Here is a 20,624-nt window from a genome sequence, read left to right as displayed (position 1 = left end):
TATTTCCACCCCCTTATCAGGTGATTGAATGACTTTGTCATTCATTTCTGTTTACTTGGCATTATTCTCAATTCAAGTACCTGGTAGTACTGCTAACTAAAGAAAGCTTAGATTTATATAGCTTGAATTTCCCTCCCCTGATGCATAAAATTAAAACAGATCTTGAGAAATGGTCTACACTCTCTTACTTGGCTGGGCAGGAGTAATACTGTTAAAATGTCTATCCTCCACCAAATTCCTATACTTACTTCAAGCATTGCCAATATCAATCTCCTCTACTTTCTTTAAGACTCTTCAATCGACAGTAAGCTGATTTATTTGGGGTAAAAAATGGCATCACCCCTCCCAATTTACATTAACAGGCGCTTCAGCTGCCTCACTTTATTAGTTACTACCATGCTGTACAGCTTACTAGAATACTGGAAATGTCCACAAACCCTGCAACAAAGCAGTGGCCATTAATTGTAGATGCAGTTATGGACATACCCTCGCATATTATCCCTTGGCTCTAAACTATACAGCAAAAAAACCACCCACCTCTTGACATTACCCTTAAGACATGGAAAAAATGTAAACAATTGGAATCTTCCAGCCCATCTCCCTCACTGCCGACACCATTATTACTAAACCCTGATTTACCCCCAAATCATCTCTTTATCTCCAACATCAGTGTGGTCCAAAGCCAGGATCTCGAGGCTTGGCCACTTGATTGGACTGGATGGAGTCTGCCCTTTCTTAGATCTTCAATATACTTATGAACTACCCTCTAGCTCAAATAAGATATTATATAGCCAAACTACCTTCACGCACTAAGGGGTGGACTCCGACCAGATTCAAATCACTTCGTTTATCTGAAGCCTTACCATGACATTTCATTTCCTTACTATATAAACAGTGTCTCACTACTCCCACTCTAAAAACACCCCCCCTCCCCCATTTGTCTCAGCCTAGCATAAAGAATTAACTAGAGAACTAACTCCTGAATAGTGGTCTTGTATTTTTCAATATACTTATGCTACTGTAGTTATCCCTCCTTACAAGTCTTTGAAACACAATATAAGATTATTTCAAGATGGTACAGATGCCCAGACCATGTTCACATAATGATTCCTAATGTATCATCACAATGTTTGAGATGTGGCGGCTCCCCATGTACTCCTCTCCATATCTGGTGGCACTGCCCCATAATAACTGCTTTCTGGAAGCAAGTTAATTTCTTTACTAAACAAATTACAGGTTTGCCTATCCCAGAGATCCCTGAATTCTGGTTGCTCAACTTAATGGACTTTCCTATCTCTCAATATAAAAGTTCTCTATTACGACATCTCGTAAACGCCGCTAGAGCTACTATCCCATGTTTCTGGAGATCTAATGTGCAAACTCTCATCTCAAAATGGTTTCAGAGAATTGATTTTTACATGTTAATGGAAGATCTAACCTCCTTCTCTAAACAAACTTCCTCCCAATTTACTACCACTTGCCTCAACTGGCTCCAATTTAAGGAGACTCTGGATCATATTTACTAGGATCAATGTTACTTCCTCCCAACACGACCTCATAGACCATAACAGCGACAGAGGCCTTCTTTCTTTCCTTTTTCCCAAACCTTGACTTAAAAAAAATATATACTTTTACACAAGGCCATAAACAAATACATCAGTGTACATCTCTTCTCTTATTTCAAAAGATCTCCCAAATCATCCTCTTCATTCTTCTCATGATCTACATCTCTCATCCACACACATTACCTGCTCCCATTGATGATTACAGGACTTTCTTCCGGCTGCACCCACTCTGTGGAATGCCCTCCCTTGCACAAGAACACTCTCCTCCAGTCTCCAAACAGTCAAGTATTCCCTGGAAAATTCACCTCTTCAGGCATACTTATCAGATTACAGAACTGCCCATGTTTCCCATCCAATTACATAGTTACTTACCACACAAGCATGCTCAGTTATTTGCAGTCTTATTTTCCTCCTGACCCCTGGCTTACTTTGCTGTATTACCATTTTCTTCACCCCACAATTTAATGTTTAATAATGCTTTTTTCCCTATGGATTGTAAAGCATGTGAGCAGGGCCCTCCTACCACTTGACTGCCTGTAACTGCCCAGTGAGTTTTATCAATGTGCTGTACTGTAAAAAAAACAACTGTTAATAAATATTAAATACAGGTGTAGTATCCCGTATCCGGGCATCCCGTATCCGAATTATTCCAAAAAACGTGTTTTTTGGAGTAATTAAATTTTTTTATTTTTTTTACCCCCCTAACCCTTTTTTTATACTTACCAAGTTCCCCCGCGTCCACAGGCCTTCAGCATCCTCTCCGTCGTCTCCAGCGTTCCCAGGAGTGCATTGCGCGAGTGTGTGCGTGCGCCGGTGGTGTCACCGGCGCGCCTGGGAACTCGCGCAATGCACTGCTTGTACCACTGGAGATGCCGGAGACTGTGCTAGAGGCCTGCCGTGGATGCCGGGGGACAAAGTGAACGCCGAGGGACCATTGGGGCACCACCAGGGGACAGGTAAGTATGCGATGGGACCCGACCGACTCGATTTCTGGCTTTTTTTAACCTTTCCCGACAATTACAAAATCGGGTCCATTATAATGGCATGCGATGCGACCAACGCGATTTAACATTGTATGCATTGTACTCAATGTTAAATTCCTATGTAAAATCAGGTCCATTGTATGCCATTATAATGGCATACAATGCGACCAATGCGATGGACCAGATTTTACATAGGGAACAATGTTAAATGGGCCACCATACCCAATTTTTGATTGTATACCCACCCTGATGGGTAATTTGTATGTGAAATGCCCCCCCATTGTTAACGGCAACCCACAGCATGGCGAGCGCAGCAATCCCGCGAGGAATGGCGGTACGCGTCCTCCGACCTTTTCATACCCCCACTATCCACGTCGGCGTGGAGTTGATATTATATAGTGTGGCGAGCCCGAAGTGAGCCCAGCAAGGGGACGCGTAATACCTGTGAATACCTCGCGGGGCTCGCTACGCTTCGGGCTCGGTGGCTCGCTGCGCTCGCCACACTATATAAAATCAGCTCCACGACGACGTGGATAGTGGGGGTATGAAAAGGTCGGAAGATGCGTACCGCCGCCCCTCATGGGCTCGCCACGCTTCGGGTTGGAGTTCATCGTGGGGTGGCGTTAACAATGGGGGGGAGGGGGGCATTTGACCCATCAGGGTGGGAATACAATGAAAATTGGGATCTGGGGGGCATTTAACATTGGGCCCAATGTAAAATCGGGCCTCAGGGTCCATTTTTCATTGGTTCCAATGTAAAAATCGCGTCTATCGCATGCGATTGACCCGATTTTTTTCGGACCCGATGGATACAATTAAAATTGCTGGCGCCGTGCTAGGAAACAAGTACCCTTTTTCAGCTATGTGCCCAGGGGTAGCTGGTCTTAGAGTCAATCTCAAACGGGAAGTCCAATGACAACCAAAAGTATACCAATACTGTTAAAATCAGCAGGTGCTTCCTGACATGTTTCATTGTCCTACTGACAACATTCTCAATGGTACCTTTGTGTGCCCCAGGGCTTACTCTGCTGCTGCAATAGAAACAGTCAGATTGGGGCCAGATGTTATATGCTGATGTTATATGCTTTACCCTAAAATGCCTATTTGTGCTTTGGCAATTTGAAAAGAAAGCAGGCTGGTTCATCCTTCTTTTTGTTAATGGTCACAAACTGTAGGAATAGTCTAAGGTGTTGCACATTGACATACTCATCACCATCTACTGGTGCTTCCTTGACAAATCACCAATTGAGGCTAAATTTATGATAATGGCAGGACAGGCATTCAAGATGAGCAATGATGTGGCTGGACAAGAATGTCTACTACAGGCGTTGCTCCAGCTCAAACTTGTTTCCGTGATGTGTTATCACTGTACTCCTTGAAGATTAGATGCAGAAATTACAGTAGGCACCTTTAATGTTTGACCATGTTTTTGCTAAACCCACCATCTAGCAATTGATGTTGGGGCAGTATGACTGTTAAGGAGAAGCAGTGGCAGTAGCTTGGGCCTCAGCACCATTCATATTGCCACCTACCACCCTAGCAGTGCTGGCACTGGTGGTAGTGGCAGTAATCCATTGGCGTAACTACTGTAAGGCAGCCCCAGCAGACGCTTGGGGGAGCAAGCAGCAGCAGGGTCTGTGTGGGCGCTGGCACCCGCTCGACTCACTGATATACTGCTGCCTGCCACTGCCCACTGACTGAGCACTGGAAGCGGGTCAGCCGCAGCGCGGGTGGGCCCATGGCAGAGATGACAAATTCCCCCACTGATTCAATTGACTATACACAGAGCTGGATATTGGCTACTGTGTACAGGATGGGTACAAAAATCCGGAAAAATCCCTTATCCAGAATGCTCATGGTCCCGAGGGATACTCAACCTGTAATATATATAATTTAAATTGTTCTTTTTTATAGATGTTTTTATACTACCCTTTTGTTATTTTTTATAGATGTTTTTATATTTGTATATTGTACTATTTATTATATTGAAATGTAGTAAACTATAAAGCATGGAAGAATAAAAAAAAAATCAACAAATGAAATCTATTCAGGTTAATGTAGTTTATAAGTAATTATTTATAGTGCCCATCATACCACTCCATTGCATTGTCCTCACTAGGTCTACAGTCATTGACTACAGACCTCAGTTCTTGTGACCGTATATATAACAATCCTCTAAGGCACTGGTTCTCAACCTCGGTCCTCAGGGCCCCCACACAGTTCATGTTTTCCAGGTCACCTGTGCTTTTTTTAAATGTGACAGTTGGTGATACAGAGTTCAGCTATTGGTGACCTGGAAAACATGCACTGTGCAGGGGTCCTGGAGATGGGGCATGCACTATATGGAAAAAGGACACCGTTCATCTTCCTGGTTTAAAACTATACATAAACCCAGGTTTAATATTCCAGGGTGAGGGACACATGACATAGTAGCATTAAAGAAAATCCCAAAGTTATTGAAAAATACACATTGCTAAATACATTTACTTTAAACAGTGTATACATTGATCAAATGGAGAGAAACTGTAGTAATAGGGTTTTGGTGTGTGCTTCCTGTATGCAGCTACATGTAAAGATGTCAAACAGCCATTGGCATGCCAGGTCATTTGAGTGTTGGACGTCTTTTTGCTGAAAATTAGTCTCCACGTCATTTGATATGACACTTATATGACACATCTATATGATGTATATCAGCATAGTCTGCTTGCGCATCTTAGATGCTTTTTCATTGTGACGAAGATGCAATTTCGGTAAAAAGACAACAGTTGCACTGGACCTGCCGTCTCTGTAAGACCAGACCTCTTTCAATAAATGGTGTATAGAGGCTAGATGTTTGATGACACATCTGTATTTTAAACATCTTCTTGCAAATTTACTAGGCTTATATGAGGATGTCAGCAAAAACCTTGATAATGGAAATGCAGTAGATATGGTCTTCCTTGATTTTCCAAAAGCTTTTGATACAGTACCACACATGAGGTTGATAAATAAAATGCTATTTGGGCAAATATCTGTAGTTGGGTAGGGAACTGGCTGTGTAATAGAGAACAAAGAGTGGTTGTGAACAGTGCCGTATTAACTATGATACCAGTACTAAGTGGAGTGCCACAGGGTTCGGTACTGGGGCCCATCTTGTTTAACATATATATTAACGATATCGGGATGGGGATTCTCAGCAATGTATCCATCTTTGCTGATGACACAAAACTGAGTACAGATCTTAAATAACAGAGGATGTGAACGTACTTCAAAATGATCTTAACAAGCTAGATGAGTGGGCTAAAAAGTGGGGTACTTATGTAGTATCTGGACGCCCGATTAAAAAATCGGTTCCATCGCATCACATCGCATGCGACCAAATCGCATGCGATGCGATGGACCCGATTTTTCCATAGGATTCAATGTTAAAATGGACCGAGTCCATTTTAACATAGGATTCTATGGGAAACAGGGTCCTTTTCATTTCCCCACTATCCAACTACGCATGGAGTTGGATATAAACCTGTGGCGAGCGTAGCGAGGCGAGCGGATGCAGAATACTTTTTAACGAATCCGCGTTCCCTCGCGAGGCTCGTTGCGCTCGCCATGCTTCGGGCTCGGTGGCTCGCTACACTCGCGACAGGTTTATATCCAACGCCATGCGTAGTTGGATAGTGGGGAAATGAAAAGGACCCTTTTTCCCATAGAATCCTATGAAAAATCGGGTCCATCGCATTGCATTGCATGCGATTTGGTCGGATGCGATAATCGGGCGTCCAGATACTACATAAGTACCAAAAGTGGAAGATGAGGTTTAATGTGGATAAATGTAAGGTTATGCATCTCGGGAGACGTAACCAGTGTGCTAGTTACAACCTAAGTGGGGAGGCATTAGGTACTTCAGCACTTGAAAAGGATCTAGGAGTCCATATAGATAACAAGCTGGGGTGCAGTGTTCAATGTCACATTGCAACAAAATTGGCCAACAGAATTCTAGCATGTATTAAAAGGGACATGGAAACTAGGGACTCAAAAGTGATTATGTTACTGTACAAGGCATTGGTTAGACCTCACCTTGAATATGGAGTTCAGTTCTGGGCCCCACACTATAAAAAGGACATCATAGAATTGAAAAAAAAACAAAGAGCAGCAACAAAGCTTATTAGGGGAAGGGAAAATTTAAGCTACTAGGAGAGATTAAGCAAGCTGGGACTATTTACACTAGAGAAGAGCTGTTTAAGGGGGGACATGCTCAACATGTACAAATATATCAGGGGCCAATATAAGGAACTCTCAAGCACCCTTTTTATACTGCAAGAAAGAAATCTAGTACACGAGGGCATGAATTTAGATTAGATGAAAGAAAATTTCGTTCCCTCAAAAGAAAAAACTTTACGGTCAGAGCACTCAAACTTTGGAACTCTCTTCCTGGAGAGGTGGTGTCGGCAGATACAATAAATACATTCAAAATAAGGTTGGACAAGCATTTATTGGATAAAAACATCCAAGGGTACTAATAAGAATCATATTCTGTCTTTTACAAGGGATAAGCTATTAAAACGTAGGTTGAACTTGATGGACGCAAGTCTTTTTTCAGCCTTATCTACTATGTAACTATGTAACAATTGAGTCTGTTTAAGAATAATATATATGTGTAATTTAAAAAAAAAACACTGATCAAATGCGCATGTTTAGCTTTACATAATTCTTTCTTATGCATGTAAAGGAGGAATTCAATTGTGTTCTATAAATATTTGAAAAAAAATGGCCTAGTTTCGTGATTTTCGCTTGATTAAGTTTTTGGGCTATCCAATTGTAGCCTGTTTTTTTTCGGATGTAGATTTGCCTGTTTTTGCGCAAAACACATGGTTCTGGGAGAGGTACTGAGATCCATGTGTCTTTGCTTCCACAATCGTGTACATGGGTCAGTGAATAAGGGTTTTTTCATCTGCCTCTGGGTAGGTGAAACTTCCCCCAGTAATATTGCTTTTCGGAGCTAATTGGACAGCTAAGGTAATTTGAATCCCCCCCCCCCCCCCCATAGCTAATTGGAGATTGCTTATGATCAATCCTTTTTTGTTTCTTTCAGAGAAAATTTATTAGCAGACTGTTTGCAAGGGTGTTTTGTTGTTACATGTACACTCTGTGCATTTATAAGTCTTGTTTGGTTAAGAGAACAAATAGTCCATGGCGGAGCACCTCAGTGGCTGGAGCAAAATCATCCACAACCTCTTAATGATTTGGGCCATCGAATTGAGGTGAGACATTTTCTTCATTTAAAATGAAACAAAAACATAAGTAGTGTGCAAAAATATTCTAAAATGTCTGGTAATCCAAATGAAATAGTTAAAGATTAAATTGAATACTATTTTCTCTCTTACTAATGTATCTGCTGCAGGAGTTCCACTGCTGTCATATAAAGTGTTGACCATCTCTATCTAGTAGTGATGCAAGTATACTTTCATGCTGCTTTAAAAAGTCACAGATGGTCTTCCATTTATATGTAATGGCAGTGTTACCCCAATAGTCCTCTCTTACTGAATCCCTGCATTGTTTTATGAAGGAAGATTGAGAACAATAAATCCAAAACTTGCAGAGTGATCATCAAATGTGCATGTGCTATAGCGGATATGCTGCTGGTCCACCATGGCAACAAAAGTGAAGGATGCAGTTGTGCGCGCGCCGAAGGCGCGCTCTGGAAAAGGGGGTGTGGCCACTCAACAGGTGGCATGTCCTTGAGTGTAGTGTACAACACCATATACAACTTCTACACATTATGCAACAAAATACTAGACCCCATTATACTTGCCCCTTACACATGATGCCAAATGGAATGAGCCAAAATTCAAACAAGGCCACATGGATTGTGTCAAAATTCACATAATGCCACACGGATTGAGCCAAAATTTACATAATAACACACGGATTGAGCCAAAATTCACATAATGCCAAATGGATTGAGCCAAAATTCACATAATGCCACATGGATTGTGTCAAAATTCACATAATGCCACACGGATTGTGACAAATTCATAAGATGCCATATGGATTGAGCCAAAATTCACATAATGCCACATGGATTGAGCCAAAATTCACATAATGCCACACGGATTGAGCCAAAATTCACATAATGCCACACAGATTAAGACAAAAATCACAACACGCTTCATAAACAGGGACATTGTCCACCAAAGGCGCGCATTAAACATTTACACCACATTGAGTTACACGCCATTATGTCCATTATGTATTATGCCAAACACCATAATGCCTATTAAAAATTATGCTACATACAGTAAGTGCTGCTTATCTACATGCTCATTGCCAAGGGCTCCATGCTCATTGACAGAGGTTCCATGCTCGTTGCCATGTGGGATTACATGCTCATTGCCAACGGGGAATACATGCTCGTGGTAAATGGGGGACAGCCGCCGACAGGCAGAAGTGATAGCCACTGACAGTGGCAGAGCCTGGCTGTATTCCGAGCACTGCAGGTCCCAGCTATTTGAAATAATACCCCTCTCACACCAGAAAATGCATTCCCAGGTTGGCCCCTTTTACACCAGCCTAGTCCCTGCATTTTCTGGTGTGAGGGGGAGAGAAACCCACCCCCCCCCTTTAACCAGTTATCTCATTTAACCGGCTATATCTTCGGAACTAACTGACCCATTTACATGAGACAAGTATCATATTGAAGAACTTTTGAGTGGGCTTTGAATGATTTTGGTCCAGTGAAACTGGACCGTTTGGTTCCAGAGTAATCTGCCCTCAAAGAACATGAACAGCCATGAAATGACATTTCCAAAATAAAAAAAAATTGGTTTACACGTAATATCTCTGGAACGGATTGACCGATATGGAACATCCTGGTATCATATTGAAGGTCCAGTGATTTGGAATTGAATGACATCAACCACAAGCTCCTGTGATGCCAGGGGGGGAACTGGCAGCCGTCGGAACCGGGTGGGGGTCGGAATTGACGGGTCCCATATTATCCTATGGGGAAAAAATGTTACAGATTTGCCAGGCGATATCTCCGGTTCCCGGGGGGGCTAGAGACATGGGGCTGGGCTCGTTGGAAAGCTCTGGTCCTCATCTACAAAATTAATGACAGGGGGGGGCACGTGCCCAGGTGCCCCCCCCCTGAATCCGCCACTGACGCCGCGGTCCTCCCTGTATAAGTATTCCCTGCCACCGCTGTTAGCGGCGGTGGTCAGGGCTTATTAGGAAAATGGCGGCTAGCAGAGGGTTTTTAAACCTGGCGCCGGAGAAGCAAGAGCTGCCGGGCGGGGGGCGGAGCTACCGTACATCGCTGATCCTGGTGACCGTCCTGCTATAAGCTCTCCCGGTACTGTGAGTTACAGTGGGGGGTTGAGAGCTTAGAGAGAGATAGTTGGGCTGTGTTAAAAACTAGGGCTATAGCGCTCCCTGGTTACAGACCATAGCGCTGTTCAAACCCTGTGGCAGCTCCTTTCCTTCACTATCTCTCCTATCCAGTCCTTCTACCTGGACTAATCTATACCTACTCTCCCTTGGGTGTGTGGTAGTGTGTGGATTTTCTGTGACATATATACAATGGCAGGGGGAAGCTCCAAGAGAATTGCCTGTAAGACTTGCTAAGTTTACCCCTTCAGCCCCTGGGGATCTTAACTGTGAAAAATGCACTGTTAATCCCTCTGTATCACATACCCCAGTGGACCCACCTTTCTGGGCCTCACAACTAACTGAGGTTATGTCCCGTTTATCCTCTGAGTTAACACAGTCTCAGAGAGATGGAGACCTCTAGAAGCCAGCAGAGTGATTTAGCCTCTGCAGTTCAGAGCCTCACTAGAGTCCTAGCTCCAGCGCAGGCTGAGCCTCGCCCTTCCTCCTCAAGGCAGCCCCCACCTTTGCAGAGGAGAAGGGCTTCTCCATTACACCACTCCCCTGACTCTGGCGATATGCCAGACCTGGAGGAGGGAGAATTTGCGCCCCCTGGGGACGACATGCAGGATGCACAGGATGTGTTAGCATATGACACACAGGACCCTGCTCAACCCTCTCAGGGTATTGAGAACCTCATACAAATGGTCAAAGTGGCCTGTAATGTGAAGGGGTTGACACCCCTTCCCGTCCTTCCCTGTTAAGGAAAAGGCAAAAAATGTCCTCTAATTTCCCAGTAGCTGAGGAATTGGATGAGCATGTTACTGAGGCCTGGAAAAACCCAGACAAACGGTTTCAAGCCCCTAAGAGGTTCTTTCAGAACTATCCACTGCTGCCGGAAGGCCGTAAGAAAGTGGAAATTCCACCGGGAGTGGATTCATCTGTTTCCCGACTGTCCAAAAAGACTGTCCTTCCAGTCCCTGGGGCTACCACCCTCAAGGACGTCTCTGACCGCAGATTGGAGATGACCTTGAAAGGCATCTTTTCAGCGGCTGGCATGTTACAGCGTCCGGCGCAGATTTGTTGTTGGGTGAACAAAGCCATAGGCGTATGGGCGTCACAAATCTCGGCTGAGGTGAGTGACGGATCAGACCCAGCTACTATTATGCATTTGTCTGAACAGATCCAGGATGCTTCAGCTTTTTTAATAGAGGCTTCCTCAGATATATGTGTAGTGGCGGCTAGAATTTCTGCTAGAATTTCTGCCTTATCCATTTCAGCCCGCAGAGGCCTCTGGCTGCGACAGTGGCAGGCTGATGCGGAATCAAAGAGGGCGGTGGAATCCATGGCCTTTAACGGCGAGCTCCTGTTCGGTCCAGAACTGGATAGATGGATATCCTAGGCCACAGGCGGGAAGTCACACTTCCTTCCATCGGCAGCTCCACCCCCGTCTCGCAGAACCGCCCACATGCCTGCCTTTCGTCCCTCCAGTAGGTTCAGAGGTAGATCCAGGGGAGGTGCCCCTTCCCAGAGAGGGACCAGAGGTCGTGGAAGAGGCGCTTCCACTACCACACTGGACCCCAAGGCTACCAAGCCTACTGCATGACGGTCCACCGTCCCACTTGGGGGATCCCAGGGTGGAAGCTCGTTTACAGAACTTCGGCTCCGTGTGGCTCCAGTCCTGTCAGGACGCCTGGGTAAGAGAGCTGGTAACCCTAGGTTACAAGATTCGCTTCAGCATGTCTCCCCCAGACAGGTTTTTCAAGACCGGTCTTCCTCTTCCTCCAGAGAAAGGACAACAGCTATTGGTTGCCATCGCCAAGCTGCAGGACATGGGAGTAGTGGTTCCGGTTCCCACAGAACAGCGTACCCGGGGCTACTACTCCAGCCTGTTCCTCGTACCGAAGCCGTATGGCTCGGTACGTCCTATTCTGAATCTGAAGGATCTGAACCCGTACTTGCACGTGGCCAGATTCAAGATGGAGTCTCTACAGTCTGTGATCCAGGGTTTGGAAGACGGAGAGTTCTTGGTATCCATAGATATCAAGGACGCCTACTTGCACATTCCCATTTGGGGCCCGCACTAAGCATATCTTCGATTCGCGGTGCAGGAACGTCATTGGCAATTTCAGGCCCATCCGTTCGGCCTCTCGTCCGCACCTCGGATTTTCACCAAGGTGATGGCGGTCATGATGGAAGTTCTCCGCATGCAGGGGGTTACTATCATCCCCTACTTGGACGACCATCTGCTGAAGAGTCGTTCACGGAACAGCCTGCTGGAGCACATTCTTCTCACACAGAAGATCCTCACATCACACGGGTGGATCCTCAACTTCGCCAAGTTGCAGCTTCACCCCACTCAACGGGTCTTGTTTCTTGGGATGATACTGGACACCAGTCAGATGCGGGTGTTCCTACCAGCGGACAAGATTCAGTCCTTACAGGCCTTGGTCAGGCTTGTCCTACGCCGCAGACAGGTGTCTGTGCACCTGTGCACCAGACTGCTGGGGAGGATGGGATCCACCTTCGAGGCGATACAATATGCCCGGTTTCATTCTCGCCCCTTCCAGCTGTCGCTCCTCCAACAATGGTCGGGCTCTCACCTGCATCTGCAGCAGAGGGTGACCCTGTCCCCACGGGCTCGTCTGTCCCTGCTCTGGTGGCTGAACACCGCCAACCTACAACAGGGAAGGAGGTTTGCGATTTGGGATTGGACCCTAATCACCACGGACGCCAGCCTCCGAGATTGGGGTGCGGTCACTCTGGACCGTCAGTATCAGGGGTTGTGGACACAACAGGAGAGTCTGCTTTCCATCAACGTTCTGGAACTACGAGCTGTCTATTATGCTCTTCTCCAGGCCAGACCTCTTCTCCAGGGCAAAGCCGTTTGTGTCCAGTCCGACAACTCCATGATGGTTGCGTATATCAACAAGCAGAGGCGCACCCGCAGTTGCGCAGCCATGAAGGAGGTCAGCAGGATCCTGGTTTGGGCGCAGGCCCATGCCCTGGCCCTGTCAGCCGTGTTCATCCCCGGAGTGGAGAACTGGGAGGCCGACTTTCTCAGTCGGCGGGACGTACATCAGGGAGAGTGGTGCTTGCACCCTCAAGTCTTTCAGAAGCTGATACATCGCTGGGGCTGTCCCCAAGTAGACCTGATGGCGTCCCGCCACAACTTTCAACTTCCCCGGTTCTTTGCGAGAACACGAGATCCTCAAGCAGAAGGGGTCGACGCACTGTTGGCTCCATGGACCTTCAAGTATGTGTACCTCTTTCCACCATTCCCGTTGATGCCCAGAGTACTTCAATGGATCTGGAGAGAGGGGGTCACGGCTCTGTTGGTGGCACCAGACTGGCCTCATCGGTCTTGGTACACCAGTCTGACAGCTCCTGCTGATAGACGAGCCGTGGCCCCTGCCTCTTCAAGACGACCTTCTCAGCCAGGGACCCTTCATCTACCCAGATTTAGGTCAACTTCATTTGACGGCGTGGCTGCTGAGAGGTCCATCCTGAGGAGGGCTGGTATACCCACCATGCTACGTTCCAGGAAAGAGGTCACCCCAGCACACTACCACAGGATATGGCGTTCTTATGTGGTTTGGTGCGAGAGGCGTGGGGTTTCCACATGCCTGTTCAAGAAGGCAAGACTCCTCCTTTTTCTACAGGAAGGTTTGTCTGCGGGGCTGAGGCTGAATACCTTGAAGGTTCAGGTCTCAGCTCTCTCCATCTTTTTTCAGAAGAAGTTCGCTTTTCTTCCAGAGGTGTAAACCTTTTTTCAGGGGTTGCTTCGTTTGCAGCCACCCATTCGCCCCCTTAAACGGCTCCCTGGGACCTGGACTTGGTGCTGGAGTACCTTCAGTCCTCGGTTTTTGAGCCCTTGGAGGAGGTGGACCTTCGCTACCTCACGTGGAAGGTCGTACTATTGCTGGCTCTGCTATCCGCCAGACGTGTATCGGAACTGGGGGCTTTTTCTTGTCGCTCCCCGTTTCTTCAATTTCATTCTGACAGAGCGGAGCTCCCTACCAGCCTGGCCTTCCTTCCAAAGGTAGTGTCGGCTTTTCACTTGAACCAGCCCATTGTGGTTCCGGCTTTCCCAGAGGACTCACCAGAAGCGAGATTCTTGGATGTGGTTAGGGCTCTGAGGATTTATGTAGCCCGCACAGCCTTTATCAGGAAGTCTGATTTGCTGTTTGTTACTTACGACCCTGTGCGTCGTGGATGGCCAGCTTCGAAACAAACACTGTCCAGGTGGATTCTGTTGACTATACGTCAGGCCTATGTCACCTCTTCACGGACTCCTCCTGTTTGCATAACGACGCATTCAACCAGGTCGGTGGGGTCCTCTTGGGCGGCTGCCCGAGGGGTTTCTCTCCAGCAGCTCTGCCGAGCGGCTACCTGGTCTAGCTGTAGAACCTTTAAGTTCTACAGGTTTAATACCTTTGCGGATCCTGCTTCAGTGTTTGGCCGCAGGGTATTAAGGGGTTCTCAGCGCTCACCCTCCCGGGATTGAGGGCTCTGGGACGTCCCCAGTGTAACTCCAGTGACACCTAGTGGATGAAGGAGAAAGCGGGATTTTGTACTTACCGTAAATCCTTTTCTCCGAGTCCACAGGTGTCACTGGATGCCCACCACAGCGCTGTTTTCTTTTAAGTTGCCTTCAGGCTTATATCCTACAAGGACCATTACCTTTTGAGTTTCCCTGCTAGGGTTACGTTGGTTATGTTAGTATGTTACATTGTCTGTTGACTACGTATGTTTGAACTTTCAGTGTTTTACTCACTGTTTTTCTTCTTTACTTCTTGTATTGAATAATGTATGTGGTATTAACCTCCTCTTCGGAAGTGTGTTTTATCTTCCTGCTCCCTTCTGGGCACAACCTTTCTGACTGACCTGGAGGGGAAGTAGAAGGGGAGGAGTTAGCAACTCTAATCTTTTATTTAAAGTGCCCATGCTCCCTGTGGTCGCCTTCTATTCCCCAGTGTAACTCCAGTGACACCTGTGGACTCTGAGAAAAGGATTTACGGTAAGTACTAAATCCCTCTTTTTTTTTAAGACAGAGGCCATAGGAGACAGCGTAGGGATGTCTCGTAACCATCTAGATTCCACTGCTTTACATACATGGTCTTTTTTTTAAACCAGTAAAATGTATACATTTCTGATTCTATAACCCAAAATGTTATGAGAGGACAGCAGAGAAAGTACTAGATCAAGGGAGGTAGTTGTATCGAAAGCATTTGTCCTTGTTTGTGCAAATTGTCTTGCCTGCAGATACATAAAGAAATGGGATTTATGCTGGTGATAAGTTTCCATCAGAACAGAGAATGGTGCGATCAATCCTCCTGGGTAAAAAAAATACGGATGGCAGCTATGCCCTTTAATTAACATTCCAAATAGTTAGAGTTGTATAAACCAGGAGTAATACATGGATTACTTCAAAAACAGGCAAATTGTGTACTATCAAGTTTTCTGCCAAAACGTCTATTAATAGCCAACCATGTTTTATGGATTTCTTTGAATAAGACCTTGTTTATAACAGCTTCAAGAATCTTGCGTTTATGGGCATGTAACCAGGCCACTGGTGAGTAGGGAGAGCACATAAAAACCTCCAACACATCATTAGTATATATGGACTTCTGTAAAAAAAAAACAATCAGTGATATACCTGAATAATGCCACTTGGGAAAAGGACTGTACATGCGGTAAATTAAACCCTGTCTCCGCTTTGGGATTATATATACTGTAGTCTAGCGAGTGGCATACTGGTTTTTGTGTTTTGTCTAGCCAAACAAACTCCAAAGTCAAAGACTTTGAGCAACATCAGATTTAGAGAGGGAGAAAGGCAACATTTCTAATAGTTAGGATAGTTTCAGAAAAATCACACTTTTAATAACTTATGCTGCCTATCAGAGATAAGGGCAGTGATATCCAATTATCCAACAATTTTGCAATAGATTCTAACACTGGTTTAAAGTTCTCTATATATAGGGAGTTTAAGTGCAGAGGAATCATCACACCCAAATATCTGAGAGTTGTCCATATTGTGAAATGCTTCATTGCGGGGTCATTAAGAAAGAGGGACAGAGGAGGCACTGTGATGTAAAAACAGTATTAAAGGGGGCGTGGCCACAGCAGGACGTGAGTGAGGGTGTGCGTCCAGGCTCCCCCGTGCACAGCACTGCTGATGGAGCTATCCCCCATGTGCTAGCAAGCCCTCATGGAGGGATAAGCACTAAAGCTGCCTACCTTGGTTAAACGTTTGCTGGACTGAAAGTACCTGGGGTGAGGTGGAGGAGAGATCAAGCGGCCCGTGTGTGAGGCAGCGTCCGGAGTCGTGACACAGCAGCAGGGGTCTTCCTGGAGTGTGTCTCCTGCAGTGCCTGCTCGGAAGACGGCAGCGGGACCGTGACGCCAGTGAGACGCCCGCACACAGTCCCTGCTAGCGGCGGGTAAGAGAAGCTGCTTCCCAGGAGACCCAGCGCCGGTAAACTTGAGGTGTGGTGAGCGGCAGGGCAGTAGCAACGGCTTGCTTGTGTGGAGGCGGTTTCCACCGACCACTGGCTGCAGCAAACCTAGCCTGGGCACGTGTGAGAGACGGGCTGACGGGCAGTCTACCAGACCACCCCATATTATAGCCAAACTGCAAGTAGGTGGTATCAGTTGAGAGGAGAACTGACCTGCGGCCCCTGCGAGCCACCTGTGAGACACAGTGAGTTCTGGAGTTGGTGGGTGAGTCCTGCTGGGCAAGGCCCGATTGAAGTTCGGTTTGCTTCCCCTGGTGCAGCCTAAAATCACTGTATGCTGTATGTGACTCTCCCAAACCCTGTGGGTACTATAATAGGCTTAGTGGGCACTGAACTGTCTGGAATATAGAACCTGAGCTGTGCCATTTGTGAAGCGCCCAGTCGAAGCTTAGGTTTGGGGCGTACATAAGCGACAAGGTGTGGGATATACTGAATAGCTGATCCAGAGAACACAGCCTGGGCCCGGGTGTGAGACGGGCCATAGGCTGGGTTCTCCACACCATAGAAGCTTGAACTGGCATTTCTTGGCGGCACTTGCAAGTGGCTGTGACTAAGTATAATAAGTGCAGAGGCCTGCAGACTGAGCGTGATTCTGTGACGCAGGGCCAGTGCGGCTATATTTCTCTCTCCTCATCAGAAGGGGCGTAAGTGAATATAATCATGGGCAAAACAGGCCAGAATACGGCAGCGGCTAGACTGGAGAAGTACGCCAGGTCACAAGCAGGCAGTAGTTCCCAGACAGGTAGTCCTCTATCTACTCCTACCAAGGAGAATAAAAATCCGCCACCCCCTGAGGTAACGCTGCAACAAGTTCTTGAGGCAATAAATACCTGTGAAACTCGCCTTCTTGAACAAATAAACAAAGTACAGTCTGATATTACATTGCTTAGGAATGACGCTCAAAAAATTCGTGAGAGAGTAACAGAGGCAGAGACCCGAATTGCTGCAGTGGAAGATATAGTTGGCCCATTGCAGTCTCAGGTTAAATCTATGAATGGCCAAATGACTGAAATTCGCCAAAAAAGTCTGACAAGGAAGGAAGGCTTAGACGGAACAATATTAGTTTCATTGGGTTCGAGGAGTGCATAGAGGGCAATGCCCCGGAAAAATTTCTGGAAGACTGGCTAACTCAGATGTTTGGCAACAAGGCCTTCTCAGCACAATTTGCAATCGAGAGCCCCCACCGTATTCCAGGCCGTGCTCCTCCTCCGGGAGGTCCATCTCGCACTCTTAATAGCCAAGTTTTTAAACTTCAAAGACCGGGATAATGTGTTAAGACTGGCCAGGGATAAGGTGGACTTTGCCTATAACGGAAGGAGGACCTCTGCCTTCCCGGACTTTCCCCTAGAGGTCCAGAAGGACCGTGCAAAATTTAGGGAAATTAAAGTTCGCCTGACGGAGTTGGAATTAAAATATTCTATGCTCTATCCGTCAAAATTGAGAATCGTGGCGAAAGGGGTTACAATTTTTTTTTCACTCCCGGGGAGGCGGCGAGATGGCTTGATGCCACATGTCCTGGAAGGAAACAGGTCTCTGAAAGTTAAGATGTCCAACTGATAGGGCATTTGTTCCTTACTCTGAGTAGTTTACATGTCTGGTTTTTATTTTAAAATCTATAATGTGTTGTTACAGATTAAGCGCTTTGGTGTTGGCATTGGTATGTTGATTCTTGTGGGTCCTTGAGAAACTAAGCATGTAGGTAAATCAGTGGGGGGAAGTGAGTTGAATTTACTTTTTTTTTTCTTTTTCTACAGATTCTGTGGTAGGCAGCGGGGGTTGCATGGGGGAGGGTGGGGGTAGGCCTCTTTGGTGGCCATTAGTTAATTGCTCCAGGATATATTACTGTCGGTAATAGTGTAAAGGGAGGGGATATATGTGGAAGGGGGGCAGGGATATAGGTATGCCATGGGGTCTGGTTATACAGGCCCACCCTGAGGAGGGAGGGGGGGGTGTATATAAGTGTTTGTGTATGTGTCTTTGTATGTTCACAGCAAGAATAAGTTAAGATCATTCCATAGTATGTACCTGAGGGGCCTTGAATACCTGTTAAGTATGAGCGGCCTATTGTGTATTTGCCAAAGAGTGTGGGATAAAGGTTAAAACTTCATTTTTTCATTGATGTACAGCTTAAATGGTTAGGTTTTTAACCTGGAATGTCAGAGGCCTGAACTAAAGGGGGAAAAGAGCCTTAGTCCTGAAACAGTGCAAGAGCATGGACTCTGACATCATCTGTTTGCAAGAGACCCACCTGACTAGCGAACGTATGGGTTCTTTAAAACGTCCGTGGATTGGTCATAGTTTCCATGCCCTTTTCTCTACTTCCTCCCGTGGGGTTGCAATCTGTGGTTTTTGAAGTAGGTTCAGTGAAGATTGACACTGGGGGAAGATATATTTTTTTGGAATGCGCAATTAATCATGTACGATTCTGTATACTTAGTGTATATCCCACCCCCATTCTCCTATGATGTGGTAAGAATGGCGGTGGAATTTGCAGCATCATACCCGGATAATATGGTAATTTGCATGGGAGATTTCAATACGGTACTCCAGCCCCATCTCGATAGATGGAATAGGTCTGAGAAAGAAATCCTTAGTGAAGGAAATAAGTTTTCTGAGTTTATAGAAGAGATAGGGTGGAAAGATCCCTGGCGAATGAGAAACCCAGACCTTCAGCAGTTCTCCTGTTATTCCTCCTCCCACAAAGTGTTTTCAAGGATTGATAGGATTCTTGTCTCTGAGAAGGCCCTTACTAAAATTAGAAATGTGGAATATAGGGCACGAGGGATCTCGGATCATTACCCGGTTACCATGGAGATCGACTTAGAGACTCAGACAGGGTTTAGATATTGGAAATTGCAGGCATATTGGTTGTCTCAAATGGTGGAACAGGAGGAGATGGAGGGAAGGATAGATGAGTTCTTTGAGGAGAATGAAGGGTCCTCCCCAAACATTTTTGTGTGGGATGCCTTTAAGTCCTATCTGAGAGGGGTGTTTATTAAAAGGATAGCATTTTTGAAGCTCTCAAATTGTAAAAGGGCGAGCGAACTGGAAGCCAAAATGATTAACTTTGAAAATATTTTTTTGTCTAGTAAGACAGATCTAGCTAGGTCTACATGGCAGGCCGCACAAAAAGAGTGGGTGGAGTACCTTCAGGAGGTGACTTGTCGGAGGTTGGCCTCAGGGTCTCATGGGTGGTATGCAAATTCTGATCGCACCGGGAAATTTCTGGCACATATAATGAAACAGGAGAGTCCATCTAATATCATACCTAATGATGAAGTTAGAATCAGGTGAAGAGGTGATTAAAACCCCCAAGATAACAGAGCTCTTCTCTACGCACTTTGAAGAGGTATATAAATCCAATATAAATTGTAGTAATGAAGAAATTTGTGAATATCTGGCAGGTCTGGAACTTCCAAACTTGCTGTCCACCTCAAGGGACATATTGGAGGCTCCCCTGACAGTGGAGGACGTGATAGTTGCTATTAACTACTTCCCAGGGGGTAAAGCCCCTGGCCTCGACAGCCTCCCCGGGGAGGTGTACCAGAAATACATTAATAAACTGGGCCCGCAGTTGTTGAGTGTTTTTCAGCATATGGAGGTAGAGGAGTGTATACCTCAGTCAATGACAGAGGCTGCAATAATTATGATCCCCAAGAGCGGAAAAGACCCAACCCGAGTTGATTCATATAGGCCTATATCACTAATAACGTCTGATGCTAAGATACTGTATATGCTAAAATGTTAGCAACTAGACTCCAGAGAGTAATAGATCAAATGGTCCACCCCGACCAAACACGCTTTATTGTTCGGAAGTCCACTATGATCAATCTCCGAAGAGCGTATACCTACCTTCAGAGTGTGGAGCTGAGGGGGTCGAATTTCCGTTCTTATGGAGGGTATTGCAGGCCTTTGGGTTTGGGGAGAGGTTTATTAAGCGGGTTTCACTGCTCTATCAAAATCCAAGGGCTAGAGTGACCATCAATGGGTATACATCTCCCTCTTTTTCTCTCTCCAGAGGGACTCGCCAGGGATGTCCTCTATCCCCTCTGCTGTTTGCGGTGGTGGTGGAGCCCCTGGCGTGTGTGTTGAGATCAGCCCTGGGAGGAGAGAATGGGGGAAGGGGTCCTAGTAGAAACTTAGTTTCGCTTTATGCGGATGATCTTTTGGTGGGACTGGCGGCGCCCGGGGATCTACCTGGGGTAATGAAACTTATA

General features: G+C 46.1%; 1 protein-coding gene across 3 annotated transcripts in view; it reads left to right on the top strand.

The window, feature by feature from the left end:
* Positions 1-20,624, top strand: part of MARCHF6 (membrane associated ring-CH-type finger 6) — a 492,210-nt gene that overhangs the window by 122,633 nt on the left and 348,953 nt on the right. For all 3 annotated transcript variants that reach the window (XM_083188363.1, XM_083188362.1, XM_083188364.1), the window contains exon 6: positions 7,617-7,785. In XM_083188363.1, coding sequence (XP_083044489.1) covers positions 7,617-7,785 — 169 coding nt within the window. The remainder of the gene's footprint in view (positions 1-7,616; positions 7,786-20,624) is intronic.

The sequence above is a fragment of the Crinia signifera genome, chromosome 5 (genome assembly GCF_055691185.1).
Source record: "Crinia signifera chromosome 5, ASM5569118v1, whole genome shotgun sequence".
In the NCBI taxonomy this organism is placed as follows: Eukaryota; Metazoa; Chordata; class Amphibia; order Anura; family Myobatrachidae; genus Crinia; species Crinia signifera.
Note: the sequence above shows the minus strand (reverse complement) of the source record. Positions and strands in the feature narration are given on the sequence as shown.